This window comes from Platalea leucorodia, assembly GCF_965183815.1.
Source record: "Platalea leucorodia genome assembly, chromosome: 3".
Taxonomy (NCBI): domain Eukaryota; kingdom Metazoa; phylum Chordata; class Aves; order Pelecaniformes; family Threskiornithidae; genus Platalea; species Platalea leucorodia.
In genome coordinates, this window is record NC_138825.1 from 32,634,156 (window position 1) to 32,652,884 (window position 18,729).

The 18,729-nt window shown below is 38.7% G+C and overlaps 1 protein-coding gene across 2 annotated transcripts in view; it reads right to left on the reverse strand.

Moving 5' to 3' along the window:
- The window catches only part of BABAM2 (BRISC and BRCA1 A complex member 2), a 173,908-nt gene that overhangs the window by 68,616 nt on the left and 86,563 nt on the right, over window positions 1-18,729 (reverse strand). For both annotated transcript variants that reach the window (XR_014227553.1, XM_082305426.1), the window contains exon 7: window positions 12,951-13,060. Coding sequence is in view for 1 of the 2 variants with exons in the window: in XM_082305426.1 (XP_082161552.1) it covers window positions 12,951-13,060 (110 nt within the window). In the remaining variant the exon portion in view is untranslated. The remainder of the gene's footprint in view (window positions 1-12,950; window positions 13,061-18,729) is intronic.

The window sequence follows — 18,729 nt, forward strand, 5'->3', positions numbered from 1 at the left end:
GTGCAGTACAAACATAACCCGTCCAAGAATACTGAGGAAGAATAAAAGAAAATACTTACATATAAAAATGAAAAAAAAAAAAAAAAAAACCACCACCCCAAACCGCCTCCTTTAATAGGCCAATTGCACAAAACACGCTGCTGCTACAAGGCCTCAGCACAGCGTGCCTATAAATCCTGAGCACCCTTACATTCTTGACTTTAAAGGGAATCAGCTGCAGGACCTTGTTAGATATTAATTAACAAAAAACAGGGAGTTGCCTTGGTGAAAAGTAAACAACATTCCAGTTGCACAGAGTCTGATGTAATATGGGTGATTGCATATAGACTCTACCATTAAACTATTAAACAAAATATGCTGAACAGATTGGTAGATGAACAAAAATAGAATGCTAGACTTTCATAGCATTAGCACAACAAAGAAAACCAGGGTAAATCTATCCTTTTTTCTAGCATTTTAAGTGTGCTCAGTTGTACATAGAAAGCACTCAGCAATACCAGTTGAATTGACGAGATCATTCACTGCTAGTGACTAGTGGTTCTCTTTCAGGGTATTTTTTTTTTTTAATTTTGCTATAGTATATGAAATTTAAGAAAGTAAAATACAAATTAGTGTTTGTGTATTAAAAAGAGACTAGAAGCCTTCAGTATACAAAGTTAAAAAGATAAAGTAAAAGAGAGTTCCCTGTATTATGTGCCTTGGCATGGCAAGGCACACCACCACCCATTATATTGTCCTAAATTCTTTGATTTTTGGCCCCATACTGCCCTACACTGCTCTAAATTATGTCATGTATCAGCTAGTCCCAAAGGACCATGCATTGGTGATACTTATCAGAATGCAGCAAACTCATACCCTCGCTCCTCATGCCATCTCTTTACTGTGTCAGCAGTGAGATGAAATTTACCTTTATACCAGCTCAGCCAGAGCAAATCCTAGCTCGCCATATATCCTTAAGACCTCACCCTTCTGTGTTGCTGGAGAAGCACGATGAGACTAACTAAAAAAGCCTAATTTACGGGGGAAGCAAGTGGTGTTAACATAGCTTCTGTTATTGATTCAGAGTTGAAATGGAAGAATGGTAGCTCAAGGGTGAAGAGCACCTTGCTCCCATGCCACCATGATAAATGACATGCCGTTAACAACACTGTATAATACCGCTACAGCAAACTGCACACCTTCAACCCAGAGGGACCTTTATGATCTCAAGGACCGGGCCAACTGAGGCCTTACGATGCTCAGACTGGACTTTTGGGGGAACTCCTCCCCTAAGGAGGGTAGCAGAGCAGCAGACCAGTTCCTCAGGGAGGCTGTAGGATCCTCACTGTGGGAAGCGTTCAAGACACGGCCAGACAAAGGCCCCGCTACACAAAACCTGAGCTGGTGCTGGCGGTAGTCCCGTGCCAAGCAGGAAGCTGGGCTGGATGATTCAGAGTTCCTTTCCAACAAAGAGCTCTACGACTCTCATGTGAAATCTGCCATTTATTTGCTGCAAATGAATTTTCTACAAAACCACTGTAGCTGTCATAGGTTAAGGAACTTGATATATTTTATAAATTGACCCGACCTCCAAAATTTTAATGTAGTACTAGAAAACCGAAATCAGTAAAGAAATTCATAGTACTGAAAAATATGATCCCTGTTACTGCTGAGACACATACTCTAAATAGAATACTCTCATGGAGGGGAAAAGAGGTTGTTCAATTACATGTAATCTAGGTCTTGAGAAATACAGTATAATGAAATTCTTTTGCTTTCACTGTTGCATAAAAATCCTGAAGTTTTTGCTCCTTTTATAAATGGAAGCAATTAATTGTAGGGACAATGTTAAAAGAAATGTAAAATAAACATTTTTAAGTGTTACAAAAAAATGTTAATGTTAAAATGTTTTAAAATAAAGAGAACAAAGGCACTGAAGTCATAGACAATGCTAAATGACTGTTCTGGATGTGCACTGATTCTGTGTATCAGACAATTAAAAGGGCCGTTAGACTTTCATTGATGAAACAGCGCCTAAACTTTCAACAAGACTTCCTTTGTCATGATATACGTTCATCATTCAACTCTCCTCACAGTTTCTATGTCAACTGCAGGAAAAACTGTTACCTTACGTGCAAAAAACCACTTCTTGAAAATGAAACACATTTTCAGAGATGTGTGCAGAACTAAAAACAAACGGCCAAAACAGAAACCAGAAAACAGAGACAGAACTTCAAGAGAAAAAAAAAAAAAAAAAGAAGAAGGCAGTAAGAGAAACTTAAGTGGTAGGTAAGTGAACAAAAACAAGAGTGCCAACTGAAAACAACAGGATTTGAGGTGGTAGGAAGCGAATTTCACAGTCCTCATTACAGCTACAAAAGAAACACAGACAATCTTTGAGCAATGGAACAAATTAAGAGGATCACTATGTAATTACACATACATGCCATCTAACCATCTTACCATTACAGAGTAAAAGGAAAAAACCCAAAAAATATCTGGGAAGCCAACCAAAAACATGACCTGAAGGAATGGCCTCCACAAAACGTCCCATAAAGTCCCACTTGCCCCAGGGAGGAGGGCTAGGGAAGAGCAGCAGGCTGCTGCTGCTGAGGTACACGCAACCTCCTGGGACAGACAGAGGTTGCACAGCTGTTTGGGTTACTATCAACGGCAACCACGAAGAAAGGAAAAGGAAAGGAGAGCAAGCAGCAGCCACGCCGAAGAGCAGAATTGCTTTGCACGCAGTACTTAACATATGGAATAAACAGTACTGAGGCAACACAAGGGAACAATTAGTATAAACGGTTTTGTAAATATCTTGGACAAATACCAGAAGAGAAGAATACTGAGGAAGACACTGACTAATTCAGGGGAGGGAAGGGGCCTAGATGGCTTTTCTGGCCTCCTTCTGTCCTTATGTGCCCTGTATTTATATTTGAATGCTTGCATTACCCAGCATATAGGCTATTTAAGGTCAGGAAAGCATTGCAGTAGCACAGCTGCCTCCAGCAAGTAGTGCTTGACATCACTAAACCACACAGAAGAGCTCAGCCCTTTTATTGGCTTCAACAGCAAATATCTGCAAGGAGAATTGTTTCGCTCTATTTGCACTGTGGTGTCGGCAACTTTGGTACTAATAGAGTTTTGTCCACTGAAATTGTTAAATAGCTGAAGTTTCCTCCTCATGTACTTTCAGTGGCCCCTGAACAAAAAACAGCTCAGAGGATTTAGTTTCAAAATCCAATGAAAAAGGATCTACATTTTCATATTCTAAAGTTTCAGTTCCTGCCAAAATTAATTCGTGGTATGTTTCACACATACTGCTTGCACATATTAAATATCACAGGTGAGATCTGTGACTTAAATTCTATAATATTCTTTGTCGACACATGTGTATGTTTTCCAAACTATACATAAAGAAGTGCCGATTTTTTTCCATTAACACATTGGTTACGCGATTTCTAGAAAACATAAAAGACAGGAATGGTTTATAAACCCACTGAAATGAAAGGATTTCAAAACATTGCTACCCCATGTCATGTTTGAAAAATGTCTTGAATAAGCACTTCCAAATTTTCTTAGCTAGATATATCAATGACTGCACCAAAAAAAATCCCTCAAACCCAAAAAAACTGAAATGATGCAAGGCAGGTGTGCCTCACAGTGTACACCAGAGTTTTGGCTCTTAATCATTCAGACCAAAGGCCTGTTGCAGCACACAAGTTCCTCCCTATCCAAGTGCTCGGGGTTTCTTCCAACGAAAATCAGAGTGGAAAGTGGGATGTTGAACGTGCAGGTCTTCTCCTGACACCATTTTTTAATTTGACCAGGGTGCAAACCTCAGAGGTGGGTCCCACAGTTTAGCTGTAGCCTGTGACAACTTGAAGACAGCAGAATTCACTGATTTGGAATGAAAGAGAGCAGGAAGCAGCAATACTCATTTGAGGTACAAAGGAGGACTACAAGTACAAGAATGTTTCTTCTTGATTGGGGGGGGGAAGCTTCTTTAAACATAAAAGGAGCATGCAACTCCTTGGATGTAAGGTGGCCCATAGGTCAACTCTAACTAGCTCTGTGTGTTTCTTCCAGGTTGCAGATTAATCAGGGCCTGCCAGTCCTCAGGAAGTGCTGGCTGTAGAGGAATGGAAGATGCAAAATGTATGGGACTCACACGAAGCCCTGCTCTGCACAATTATGTTTTTGGCTGTTTCTGCTTTCTACAAAGATCAGCTTACATGTTTTTCAAAAAGCAAACCTACAAAATACATCAAGTCCATTCCATTTAAAGAATGACTTTTCTAGGTTGCCTACAATCTGCACCTTCATTTAAAGAAAGCTGAAGTTTACTATAGTTACAGGATGCCTGTGCTAGGTTTACAATCCAACAAATCCTTGTGATCTGTTAAGGGGATTCTCCAGAGGAAAGCTCCTAGGAAAGAAGTTCTCAATATTTCTGAAGGAAAAATCTGTTATCTAGGAAAGGATTATTCAACAAAAAGTCTCACATTTGGGAATATGTCTTTTATACATATGCTCCAGGTAGGTCCAATGTGCAAGTGCCAAAAGGAAACAGGGTTTCAGCTAACGTTCACATCAGCTGAGTAGCTCATGTAGTTAAGTAGCGGGACAGACTGTGACTGCCTCATATGCCTTAAATGAAATCAGCAATACAATGAATCACATTCTTGACAATAATTAGGGAAGAGGAAACCCCTGAAACCCAATAGTCATGTTGCAAAAATTAACCACGATTTATTTTGGGAAAATGGCATCTTCCTCCAACGGATAATTAAAGAGGTATTAAAGCTCCTTTCAAGAAGACATTAAGTTTAAAATGCCACTGATTATTGGCAGGAAAGAGGGTGGTAGAAAGTGAAAAAAACTGAGAGGTGGTACCTAGTACTACTGTGGGGTCAGGAAGCTTATGGGAAAAGGGCAGGTCAGCAGGGGGAATGAGCCCTTCTGGTAATCTCCAAGGACGCACTTCAGTCCTTTCTTTTGATCACATAGACAACAGGGCCAAGATCCCTCCACTTACAGCCTCCCTCCTGCCCATCCGATTCCCTGCAGGGCTGTTCCTCTGCCATCCTCCTCAATCCACACTCCCCGTGCCACCACATTCCCTGTCGAAAGGCCAGCAACAGGAACGTGGTTCCTAGTTGGTACTGCCAGCTCTCCCCAGCTGAGGGGGAAGACGACGACGACAAAGGAAATCAAAACTGAGGTCTTTCACATACAACTTAGTTCTGCGTTTCATACTTTTTAGAGGTTTTATCTGAAAATCCTTAACTCTTCACTTCCAAGTGGTCAGAGATTTGTACCTATTGAACATGAACATCTGGAAGCAAGCATTAAACAGTAGCTGACTTTTTGTTAACTGTTTTGAATAATAAAATAGGAAAACTCTGAAGACAGAACACTATAATGTGCAGATTGCAATTAGAGTGAAGTTCTCTGAAAACAAATGACTTAGTCACAATATAAAGAAAGCAAGGCACATATTCCAAATATGCAAAAAAAAGCTTCAGCAAATTGTACTCTGTTAAAAGATGGTATTGCGTTCTGTAGTGGTGGGTTTGGATTTACATCAAGAACTGGGAAAAATACCCACGTGGCAACAAAAGCGGGCTCAAAGTGTACTCTAGGAAATTTGAGTTTTCATAACTGTTGAGTAAATGTGCCATTCTATACTCACTGCATTTGCTGCTAAGACAAATTCTAATTAACTCATTGTAACTACTGTCTCTCAGTTTTGGTAATTAATACCCAGTTAGAATGGATACAGTTGAACAGCTAAAGCTCAACTTTGAGCTTAAAAGAAAAATCCTTCATGACCTTCTGATGTGATTACATTTAAGGATAAATTGGCAGAAGTCATAGACTTGTCAGATGACTTTTAAATTTGATGCAGTCAGTAACTTTGAAGCACTTTTCTTCTCCAAGAGCTACTTCATTCCAAAGAGAGAGTCTGTGGAATTAAGCATGGTTAACAACAGAGAAACTACTGCTTCAACTGTGATGTCCCAGCAACTCTGTATTTAATTGTTGTTGGTTTTTGAAGTAGTATTTAACAACAGCACATTATCCACCAAATCACAATTAACCTAGCCGTAAGACAAACTCCAAGTTAAGTTTCCCTATGTATAAATTTTACAATTCAGATAGGACCTGATTTTTTCATTGCATTTTCAAGAAACACCTAGTTAGGAATTTTTCAGGTTAACATTTAACCCTAGTTACCAGACCCTCCTGCTTGCTCTATTACTGCCATACCACAAGCCATAGAATAAAAAAAGATGACACTTGTTTCAAATTTCTCTGGTCAGCCTAACTAATTTCATGGAAAACATTTCAAGGAGTTCAAGCTGGCCCTCCAGGTGGCCCACACAGTTCTTTAGAACAAAAGGTCCTACATAAAAAGACCCAAAAGATTCCTATTAATTCTTAGGTATGAAAAAAATCCTGCCACCTGTGACAGACACAGTTCAGCACTAACTTTCTCCTACAAAAACATTTCAGGAAAAGAAGATGAAACCTGCTGTGTGTGCTCTAATGTCTTGGGGATGTATCTGAGAAAGGCACTTCAGTACTGCACCAGGGATGTCAGAATGGCAATAAAAATACCCTCCAACCCCGCCCCCCCCCGCCCCCAAGCTGTAAGAACAACATAAGCAATAGAAAAGCCAAAAACATTTGATGTATCAAAAGAAAAGTAAGAGATCTTGTAAAACTAAAATGAGTTTCAGTAGCAAAGTAAACACAATCTAGGAAAATAAAAAAAAAAAATCCCAATTGCAAATACAGAGGAAGATTTCAAGTACTAAGTAGTGGCCCAGCTGGTATCAATGTCATTGCCAGAATTAGTTTTGACTAATTAAAAGTGCTTCTGACAATCTCACTGTACAAAGATACAAGTCTAAACATATGGGCAACAGTAAAGAACCAAGAACACCTTTATGAAGAATACTGTCTGATGTCCTAAAGAAAAATGACTTTGTTCCCTTTTTCCTCTATTATCACTCTTTGTTGGAGGGTAAACAGACCTAGAAGCAGTGATACCACAGTAAAAATGCTGAGGAGGATATTTTAGAAGAGTACAGCTTTACAACAGGACTTAGAAATGCCTGTGCTGAAACAGGAATTATTACAATGAAGCATGGTATGCTCATAGCATATGACAACATAAAATAAAACACAATTGTATGTTTAATTAGGGTAGCCTGAAATAAACTATATGCACACAAGTGAAAAAACGCAACACCTTAATGGAAAGATTTGTACCTAAAGGAAACAAATGTGTTTAAAACTACTGAAATTTCTGTAGACCATTCCACTCTAGTCAGAAGTATGTAGAGGAAGGGAGTTGGAGAGGGCTGTCTTGAATCACGTTTCCATTTTCTTTTGTAATTTCTTATTAACTCAATTTTCTATACATATTTTCCTACTATACAAGAAAATTCTTTAAGGGGTAAAGTACGTGATATATCATGTAAAAATGCTCCCTCTGCCATCAGGTTACAGAACCTTATGCATACAGGCATAATACTCTGAGAGAAACCTGACATAACCTCCAGGAATATGCAAGCCCTTCCCCGTGTTCAACTCTAAGTTTTGCTCCGAGACTTGAGGCAACGCTGAGCTCTGGATTGCCACAAAGCGTACGTCAGACCCCAAACTGCCCCTTTTCTCCTGTACAGAGAAACTGGTACCTGGTTACCTAGCAACAAAATCAGACCCACCGAACTGCCTCAAGTATTTCATACCTCCATGATTAGGTCTAATTGCTTTGTCTCTTAACTGAGAGAAAACCATCTTAAAAGTATCACTAATTGAACCATTTAAGGACAGCATTAAAGCACTATTTAGATGATGGACACATAATCTCAGTTCTTCTACAACTATTTTCACTAATCGTTCTGTATCAGCTTCAGAAAAAAAAAAGGAACAGCTGGTAAAGTTGAACACCCGGGACAGAAGTACAAGTCAATCTGTTTTGACTGCCAATCCCAGCCTACCCTGATCTCTTCTGAAGCTGTCAACAGGCCATCAAAAGGTAGCTGCAGCAGCACAGATGATTTTTAGGACATGGGAAGAGTCGCAAAGCAGAGTTAGACAGGAAATCAGGTTACGGTACTGGCTACAGCTTCAGCAGATTTGGATGATGGGGCCATGACACATACAGCAGGCAGGAGATATCACTGACTCACTGGCCAGGCACTGCATGGATGCACGGCCAAACTAGGCTTAACGGAAGAGAAAGCCCTGCAAAGCAAGTCATTCCTGCTTCCTGTGTCTGCAAAGATGCTCTGGGATTTGAAGAAGTCATGGACTGTCTTGGCTGTCTCCTAACAACTCTACTGAGATCACCAACTCAGACGAATAAGCACATTTTAATATGCCAAACAGAAGACCACCTTACTTCTGTCTTCTACAAAGACAGACATAAAAAGGCCTAAACGTGACCACTCATTTAGAGACTGGGTATTCATAATCATTCTGAAACAGCAGGCTTCAACTGGTGATGTGCACTCAGCAGTATGGCATACCAACGTGAAAGGTGAAGCCCTTCACAGCACCCCTGCATCTCAAACGCAGCGAGAGGCGGTACCTGGCAGCAAATGGATAATATTCTATGGTTTTCCTCCTCCAACTACCAGCAGAAAGGACAGGTAAAAGATAGGAAACACCTGTGTTTAATTTTCTCTTCTATTTTTTTTTTTTTCCCCATCAGTGAAAAACATACAGAAACATTCAACGTCTAAGAGTTCAGACCAGGTTCTTGTTATTCTCCCCTGCCCATATGAGAAGGTTAAATGCAGTCACCGAACTCTGCATACCACCCTCAGTCACGAAGAACCCTCTGGCACAGCTCCCAGACCAGTAAAAACCGACCATTTCAGGCCCCAAAGCATGGAGCCTGATCCATTTAAGCAAAACAAGTTCTGCAGACAGCTGGTTTTCTTAGCATATTCACGTCCTCGTATTTATCAGAGAAAAGCCCTCCAGGACAACAGTGTTTATTGCAGGATTATTTGTGTGAATCCAGGGAACACAGAATTTACTGAGCAACAGTGTTTCCACCCTTCTATCTTTTTTCTTAAAATGTGAGCCAAGACGAACCCATTTTTATTTTCTTTAGCATGGGCGACTCATGAAGGAAAAAAAAAATACATACATTAAATTTTTTCTTTTTGAATGATGGATATTTTTATTACAAATTTCCCTTCCATATGAATATCTATTATACTTACACTAGAAAGATAATTTTGAGCAAGCAAGATGCTTTGTACTGACAGGTTTAGAGACATTATGAATAACGCACAGAAATGTGACAGAGACATAAAGGGTAAATATCGCAGCAGCTCCTCGTTGTGCAGAGGAGTGCAAAAGCAGCCTCATAATATGTCTGTGCCTACCTAGCAGCAGGAGGTCAGGCGGGTGAGCAAGCGAGGGGCCTCAGGTACTGACACCGCTTTGCTCTCTGACCCTGTCCCCAAAGCACAGCAGCCGTCAGCGGTGGATGAAGAGTATCCCGCGGCCAGTCCCATGCCCCGAGGTGGGAGGAGGAGCAGGACAGGCTGGGGACGCACGCTCACGGATGCTGATGAGCACCATCCTCTCAAGTTGGGTGGTCAGTCTGTGGGGTTTCCCAGCTTACCACTTCCTCCAGAAGTGTGCAGAAACTTGTTTTTACGATACTATGGTCATGATGGCAGTTTTTAAACAAAACACATTACCATAAATACCCCACGTTTCATTTTAACTTAATCTATTTTTTTAAATCATTAAAAGCTACTGTTACTAGCATCTATCTGCTTATTGATGCAGTGCAATAAAGAATAGGAAGAATTCTTAAAATTATCAAATGAAAGCTTTTTCTAAGTGATTCATTTCAAATGAAGGAAACATTAACTAGAAATTGCTGGGAATGTGTTTTGAACAATTAGTATTTAAAGGAATGTTTTTAAATTACCAAGTTTTAATGAAAGAATTAAACCAGGTATAGTTATGAATAATTACTGCTGAGATTTTTATAAATTAACACTAATGCTTCCTATCCCTAAGTGTGGGGTTGGTTTTTTACTGTAACAACAAGACTTGGCACTCTTGCAGCCAGGCACCTCACCATGCAAGTCAATGGAACACCGATATTGACTCAAATGAGCCACAATACTTCTCCACTGCATTTTTACCCCCTGCTTTAAAGCCAACCAATGTACTTATGTCTTAGCCCCAAAGCATAAAAAGTGGACCTTTCCTTCGTTTTGCAAATCTCTCTTCCAGAGTCTATGACAAAGAACAGCCAAAGCCTTCCTAGTATTATGTTTACCATCCATCTAAAAATAGAGCAAATGTGCTTTACAATAACCCTTGAAAGCAAAAATACTGTATTCATATTACTAGGGCTTAAATTCGCTGACAAGATCTGTGGGTATGTATCATTTTTAGGAAATGCTATGTGGGAATGCATGTTTATATGGTAGAACACAAAAGCAATGAAACCTCTTGGGAAAGCAGGAGATAACTCACGTTACACAAACAGGCCCTTTGCTCTTCTTTCTCTACAAAGCTGAAACATTTCTATCTGAAAATGTTTTTTCGTACGTCAGGAAAATGCTATTCCTGTTTGCTTGTTCTTCCTAAGGTGAACAGAGTTTAGTATTAGCAAAATAATTGTGGGAATTTGGTATTTTTCCTGTTTTGTTGAGTACTTGGGAATGTTATGTTGGGAACTGTCAGCTACTACTTACTCCACCTCAAAATCTGCTGCATAAAAAAAAAATACACTGGTAATTTGCTTACATGGCTTTTGTAAATGCAATCACTGTTAGCAGCAGGAAAGAACTTTTATAAGCAGAACACAATTCAAATGTAACATGCCATGGCCTCAAGTCATTAAACTAATCCTCAGGGCTTCTTGAGGCTTTTTGTACTTTTGGCAAAAAGTATAAAGAAGTACGCATTGTTGCTTCAGTTTCCAAACATTGGAAAGTTAAATATCTAGACTGTCAGCCTCTGCTAAACAGAGCAGAGATTGGTTTTGGGAAAGAACAAGAGACAAATTTATCTTTGTCATTAAAGCGCAATCAGACAAACATTGAAAACATACCCATACGTTTTTTTTATGGCACATAAAAAGTAGCTAGTAGAATAAAGGAAAGTGCAACAGCTCACAAGCAGTGGTGGTATTATGGGTTACCAGTATCTAGACACTGCGATTAATACCTTATAAACGCACAAGGATAGACTGAGTTAGGTGAGTGAAGTATCTCAACTTTGATACACAGATAACATGACAAGGTGTGGCACGGAACTCCAGGGTTTACTGGCATGATTTTAACATGACTACATAAGCCATAAATGACAAAGCCATAAATACGTCAGACATGTCAGATATGCACTAACACCACCCAAATATCTTTCTGCTATATTGCTCTACATCACACATCGCAAATCAGATATTCTTTAGGGCAATCTCAGAAAACGCAATACTTTTAGGAAGACAAAGTGTTCCTTTGTATTGCTGTTCCACTTGGTATCAAGAGGTTAACATCTTTCTGAAGATACTATTGAAAGTGGGGAAATAAACAATGTATTCATCAGCACATGGGTCATTTAGACAGACATACCTGGGTGGCCTGAAATACACTTAAGAATCAACAGGTGACTAGAGCTCAAAATACAATGGAAACTAGTGGCAGCCCATTTGCCTTTAACAGCAGCTGAGCAGAAGAATCCTTTGGAACACGGAAGGATAATTACATATTTAACTACAATTATTCCCTCAACTAATGTTGACAAAAAGTAGTGAATTGATAAAAAAATATGAAAATGTAAAAGCTGCTAAATCTATTGTGTGTGTGTTTGCACGTGCATGTGTAACCTACATTTTCTTAAATAAAATATCTGGGAAGTCTTATGCTTTTATTCAAATCAAACCTTGTTTTTTGTTTATTAGGTTGGGTTTTTTTTTATTTTTAAATTGCATCCAACAGTTTATCCAGACCAATGCCCTGTTGAGCAAAATGTCAAGATACCATGTTCCTTCATTCACACAAACGTTATCACTGAGTTGTTATAAAACCGTGGTAGTCAGTATTTCCCATCTTTTCTTCTCTACCCAGAAATGTCATCACCAGTTCAGAGGAAAGTCACTGCAGTATTAACCAGAAAAACAAAGCATCACTGAAACAACGCTAGACCAGCTTGACTGTTGTATATCCGAACAGTCTAATGTAGTTACTTTTTTGAAGCAGACATTACAAGACTGAGATACCGAAGGGAAGGAGGAGCATTAAGACATTCTTAATTCCAGAAATGGAAGAAGAGAAATTGAATGAAAGCAGACTGATTTCTAATCCTCACCCTTCCATTTTAGGAGTAGAAATCCATTTCTCAGCAAATCGGTTTGCCAACTGGTAAACAGATCAGTAAGGTTCAACAATCTTAAAATGAAATATTCAGATATTCTTCCGAAAAAAGTAACTTAAAGATGCAAATTCCTAAAACACAGTTAATAAAGCCCTTTATCTTCTACAACAATACTTTATTCAAATGTATTATGTTTATACAGAGAACTTACCTTCCCAAAAGAAAGAGAAATTAAAGATCCCCCCACAAAAAAGCTATCAGTATGCTATACTGTAGGAGGCCCTCAAAATACACTGCTACAGGAAAACACAGCATAGTTTTCATAGATTATGATGCTACAAGAATACCACAGGTAGCCAGTGATGACTTTTCTTCATCCTTATGTGAGATCCAGCCATTGATACAGAACTAGCCAAAGAGAGATCTGTCATTTCTCCACCGCACACACACTTGCAGCAACCATTGTGACTTTAAGCAATTTAAAGCAATAGAATGTTATCAGCTAGCCAACATTTCTCACTGATATCAGGAAAAAATGGAAAAGTTCAGAGATAAAATAGAAAGAACGCTTCAGAAAAAAAAAACGTCTCACTCACTGTTCAATACGCGGGGAGAGATACAGCTTAGGAAAAACCTGAGTAGCTTCTGCATCCTCAAAACTAACGGAGAGAAGTGCAACATCTTCTCCAGGATCTTCATTCACATCCTGTACGTAAAAAATAATAAATATAAAATGGCAAATAACAAACTGAGTACTTAAAAGCTTACAGATAAGAACTAATAAGTCGAATACTAATTTATTTAGGAGACACTTAAGTGAGGAATCTAAAATGTAACTGTTGAAAAATAGGTTGCAAATTTATTCTTTCTTACTATATTAGTACTTAAAAGATATTCTGCCGGGCCTAATTTCTTTTAAAGTACCAAAATAAAATAACTGTGTTAGCAAGTATACGGTAGTGTAGCTCTTCAATTAGCTGAACTACATACTTCAGTAAAGATGCAGATTTCATTTTTAAGAATTCTTGGTTTAACAATAACACCAGATGCAAATGCCAAAGAATTTTTTTAAAATGTTATAATATCACTGAGTTATGGCTGCAGATTTTATATTTGTTATTTTTTAAAGTAGTATATAGTCCAAAATTTCTGCTGTACTCAATTCTTACTTCTCTTGTGGATGAAAAACGTTTTTGCGATCAGAAATTTGTATCTAGAAGTCATTGACCCCAAGTTTCCTGCAAATTAAACCCATGCGTTACTTTCAGCAAAGACTGCATACTGTATAAAAATTACCGCAAGAAAAAAAAAATCCATGCTAAATACCATGGCAGTCAATCTTAATGTATTCACAGTTTAAGCTTTCTTTGTATCAGAACAGCTATAGTTTTGGGATCAGGTAGAACAAATTGTTTCTGGTTAGGACCTGACATCTCTCCAATTCATAAATCACATATAGTATGAACAAGTGTATTTCTGCTGCACACAACTTCATTTAAGCTCGTGACCTCTAGTTAGAAAGCAATGAGTTGGCAGTGCAGTCACCTTCATCGACAGCAAGTAATACGGTGCCACTTGCTGTTCACAAAGGAGTCCTTTAATGTGTTTGTGCATATGTACATAGCAACTTGCCAAGATGCATTTGTTTTTATCCGTTTTGGAAAAATACAAGAGGAAATAGATAACCCAGCAGATATGTGCTTAAAGCAGGATCAACATGGTGCAGTGTGCCCTGGTATGCTCTGTCCCACAAGCAGCTGTGAGGAAGGAACATGCAAACCACTTAAACATTGTTAGGAGATCCTGCCCTATCTGGGGAGAAAAAGTGACTGCTGAGTGGTTTCAGGAAGACAATCTCGTGCCATTTGAAGCTTTGGCAGGACCGAAACTGTTAACGTCCAGAGAGACTAGCTGCATACCAGCTATTACGTGCAGAACACAACATGCCAAGAAACTTAGTGATAAGCTGCAGGGAAGAATGGGTCTTAAAAAAGCCTAATTGTCTTAGATGAAAAACGAGACAGAGCTGACAGTGTTTTCTTAAATTCTGCCTTGGTGTGCAGCTCACTTCTGACAGCTGAAAGAAAAGTGTACTCTTAGAAATGCCTATAAAACGGTCACGAGCACACTTAGGCTGGAAATGAGGACATGGTTTTAACCTGAAGTTGCAGGACAACGCTCCATAGGAGTGGCGAGGACAAAAGCTAGCTGCTGTCCTGTTGGGGTAGGATCAGTTTATGGACAGGATTACATGACATGGTTGCCTGCAACACCAACGGACAGGACCTCGTGACCCACAGTGTTCCCTTCACTGCTATGTTTCCAAGTGGTACTCTAATCTACAGTAGAAGAACCAGCACAGATTACAAAACCTTTTTCAGTGAGACAAACAACAACAAAAAATACCCAAGAGTGGAATCGCCCTGCAACCTTTTCCCCAGTATTTCACATATTTCCATCATTAAGGAAAAAATTAAATAAGGAACAGCTTTCAATCCTGAAGCTGAGTATGGCATTAACTGGCTTTTTCCCATTAATTTGCTAATTGTCAATCAAATGAAAAGAACTATTAAGACAGATTAAGCAGTAATGCTAATGATTAAAAAGATTTTATTTTAATGGGCATTCTTCAAGAGATGACAAGTACATATAATACCTTCACTCATGTACGTATATAGTTCTTCCAAGACCATATTCTTTTGTTGGTAATTCTTTTCAAATAATTTGTTTTTACAGAATGGGACCTACATGGACTTTAGAAGCTACATGGACAAAGCCAAACGTATTTAATCTTGCATTTAGTATTAGTGCTTAAGTTGATATGCACACACAGATTGACAACATGCATAAGAGCACTCTCTAGAATACCATCCAGCTGCCTACTGATCAAAGAAAATCAAAACAAGAAAAAAAAAAAAACCAACAACCCAAAACAGATTAGGCGAACACTACTACAGCATCCATTAACCCATACCGTAACATTACATTCTCTACACTCACTAGTGGCTTCTTTAATATGAAGACACATGCCAGAGGGAAAAAAAACAAAACAAAACAAAACACAGAACAACAACATAAATCATCACTGTACCTTTGCATGTTAAGCTGCAATAAGCTGACGGGTGCAGTAAGAGCAATAAACTGAGATGTGATATTTTTCATTTACAAAAGTCACACGCAACAAACACTACTGTAACTACTGTTGCCAGCACAGCACTGCATTACATTCATAGAGCTACTGTCCAATGCAAGTTTGAGTACAGAAACTGGCATTCTTCTGTAACTACCACTTTTCAAATGGATGCATTTTTTTTGGCCCACATACCTGGGAAATGAAAACTGTAACTTAAAAAAGATGCAAAAAATCAGCATTCCTGTAGGTTTTAAAAAGATGTAATGCAGTAACACCACAAAGTTGCTCAACCTTATTGCTCAGGTGGCCACAGATTTACGATGAAGTCCTTTTGTATCTGACACCACACTGTTTATTCCTTTCAGACTTTGTTACTTTTATTTATGCAAGAATCTGCTTGGTGGAACTGCATTCAACCCTAGTATGTCTGTTACAACTGCCGCTTATAAAACTAAACCAAAACCACATGTCTTACACATAAACTGTGGAAAGCTTTTCAACTAATAGACCTTTTTGATGTTGTCTGTGCCAGTCACAACTTAACTCCTTCAGTGATCTATCTCCTGGTCATCTCTACAAACTTGTTGGTGACTAGGTGAGACGATGGATCCTTACATTACCAGGCAATGATATTTCCCCAGAACAGGGGCTAAGATCCTTCCATTACACCAAAGCATCCAAAGGCAAAGGTTGTTTTAATGCTTATCAAACTCTGCCCAGGCAGTGTCTTCCCCTTTTCCATTTCTGCATGTGTATTTCTCTCAAAGAACAGACCAGATTTAAACAGAACAGCAAAGCAAAAATCACCTCTATTTTTATTTTTCAGCTGGCTTCAAAAGAGAGGGTGACATCCAATTGCTTTGGCAATATTATTCCCTTTTAGGAAAAAAAGACGCTGTTGAACTAAAGTCCAACATGTTTTTTTAGTATCTAAGTAGCCATGTTCCTTCTCATAATTTGTATTTAACTCACAACACTTAATGTTAGAGGATTTTATTAAAAAATAATTTTATATTTAAGAAAAAATTATTTTGTAAAAATTAAGAACGGCAATTTTCTGTAAACGTTAGCATCCAAGGTTAGAACTGCCACATTAAAGTAGTATTTTATACTCACAGAATTTTTTCCACACAAGACTCTACAGAAGGTATTATTAAAATCAACTTCCCCTGAATGGAGAGCACATCCTGGGCCACAGGAATTTTGAGGTTTAAAAACCGAATGTTTGTAAAAATGTTTGAAAGCATTAGTTAACCATGTGATAATGCACACCTATTAGTTTTTCCACAACAGTCTCGTGCTTGATAGTAAAAAACCCCAAACCTCCAGCACACTGCAATGTAAAAGATCCAACATTAGATTTTCATGGTGTCTTTCTGCCATCTCGCTATCATGTATTTCTTTTCTAAAAAATAATCTTTTTCTCATTTCAGAAAATGCCCATTCAAGTCAAACAGGAAAAAAATGGATACACTATTTAACATTGAAAATAAATAGTTTTCTTTCTCAAGAACTGCAAGGGGTTTCCTATGTTTACAGAATACTTTGCACAGTGTGGACTGATCCTTGATTAAACCTCCAAAGTGCTGTGGAAATGCAAAATATACAGAGTAAAGCAATGTGGTGAGAAAGGAACAAAATAAAAAACCTGAAGATTTTCAACCCATAGGCTTTTTTCTATTGCAGAGACCTTCTAGCAATGACTTACAAGAATAAATAAAACTTTTCACAAAGAAAAGCATAAAGAGAAAGCTCATGGTATTTTATTCTAATGTACCCTTTGTCTACTTTGCCAGTGCAGATGAAAGGTTCATTAAGTATGTATTTTTGAAACTCAAGAACAAGAGGCCATGTGAAAATACAAATGCAGCACAGAACATGGAAGTTTGAAGGCATTTAGAAGTTTTTTTCCCAAAAAAACTACAGGAAAAGACTTCGGGTATCACAAGACTCTAAAGTAAAACTTAAAATCCTACTTCTAATTGTATTAGCGCTGTTTAAACAACCATTTGTTAGTTTTCATTCATATCAGTCTAAATTTACATTCAAATGCATGCTTCAATGTTTACAGCTGCTCCCTTTGAAAAATACTTAATCTTTTTACAAAGTTATTATGAGTTATTTATGAAAATTATCATCAAACCCACTTTAAATACACCATCCAAACGGCATTGTTTTCTCGTATCCTACCTACTGTAATTGAAAACTGGGAATTTACTGGAACTGACAATTTATTATGAGTCAGATGGTTGATAGCCAGTCCAACCAAAACATCTGCTCCGCACAGTCACAACTGCTATAACCCATTTCCTCTTGTGCCTGGAGTCCAACCAAGTTGTACATTACAGTTCCTTTTCCTTAAAGATGCAGAATCTGGAAAATCAGTTATTACCTTTTCTCAGTTATCAACAAAGAATCGCCTTGCAACCTCTGATTAGAGTATTCTTTCAAGAGGAGGTATTTCTCTATTTGGCGTGCAACGCATGAAGTGGTAAGCGACTGCAGGCTTACCCCAGGCAGTGGCAGGACCTGCCTTTCCATGGAAGACTTGAAAAGTAGGGGGCACGAGACTGGGAGAAAAGACCCTGCAATGGGACAATGTATAAACTGAGGACCTGGGATTAGAAATCCAGTTTAGTGACATTAACTGTAAAGCAAGAATGAGAGAAAAAGAAATTTATTATTTGGTAGAAACGATTGGAAAGGATGTGTAGGAAGAGTATTGGCATGCTTTGGGGAGGACAAGCAGCTTCTGGCCTGGGCAATGGTAGGAAATGAGACAAGGGAGCAGGGCTTCTGGTAGGGCTGTTAAGTTTGTACCATAAGTACAAACAGCAATTGGTCTGGGGATAAAAGTGAGGTAAGAAAAAGCACACAAACTGTTCAACCTACTGGATGTTCCTTTGGGTAAGGAGATGCCTCGCAGATGACTGATGTTGCAGAAGCCTCCAAACTGTATGGTCAGGCCAAATCTGCTTCAGGAGGTTCCCAGCCCCAGTAGATTATTCCTACCTCGTCCTGGAAGGTTTCTGACCTCTTGGCTCTCACAACTGCTCAGTAATTGTCTTTGTGGTATGACTGTAATTGAGGGGATGGAAACCTCCAGGAAATGGGGAGGGGAAGGGATTGCTTAAAATAATATAAGTCAAGGATAAACCCAACTCACAACTTGTGTGATGTGATGGAGGTTGGGGGAAAGGTGGAATAGAAAGGCAGAATATGGGTGGGAACACAGAGGACTG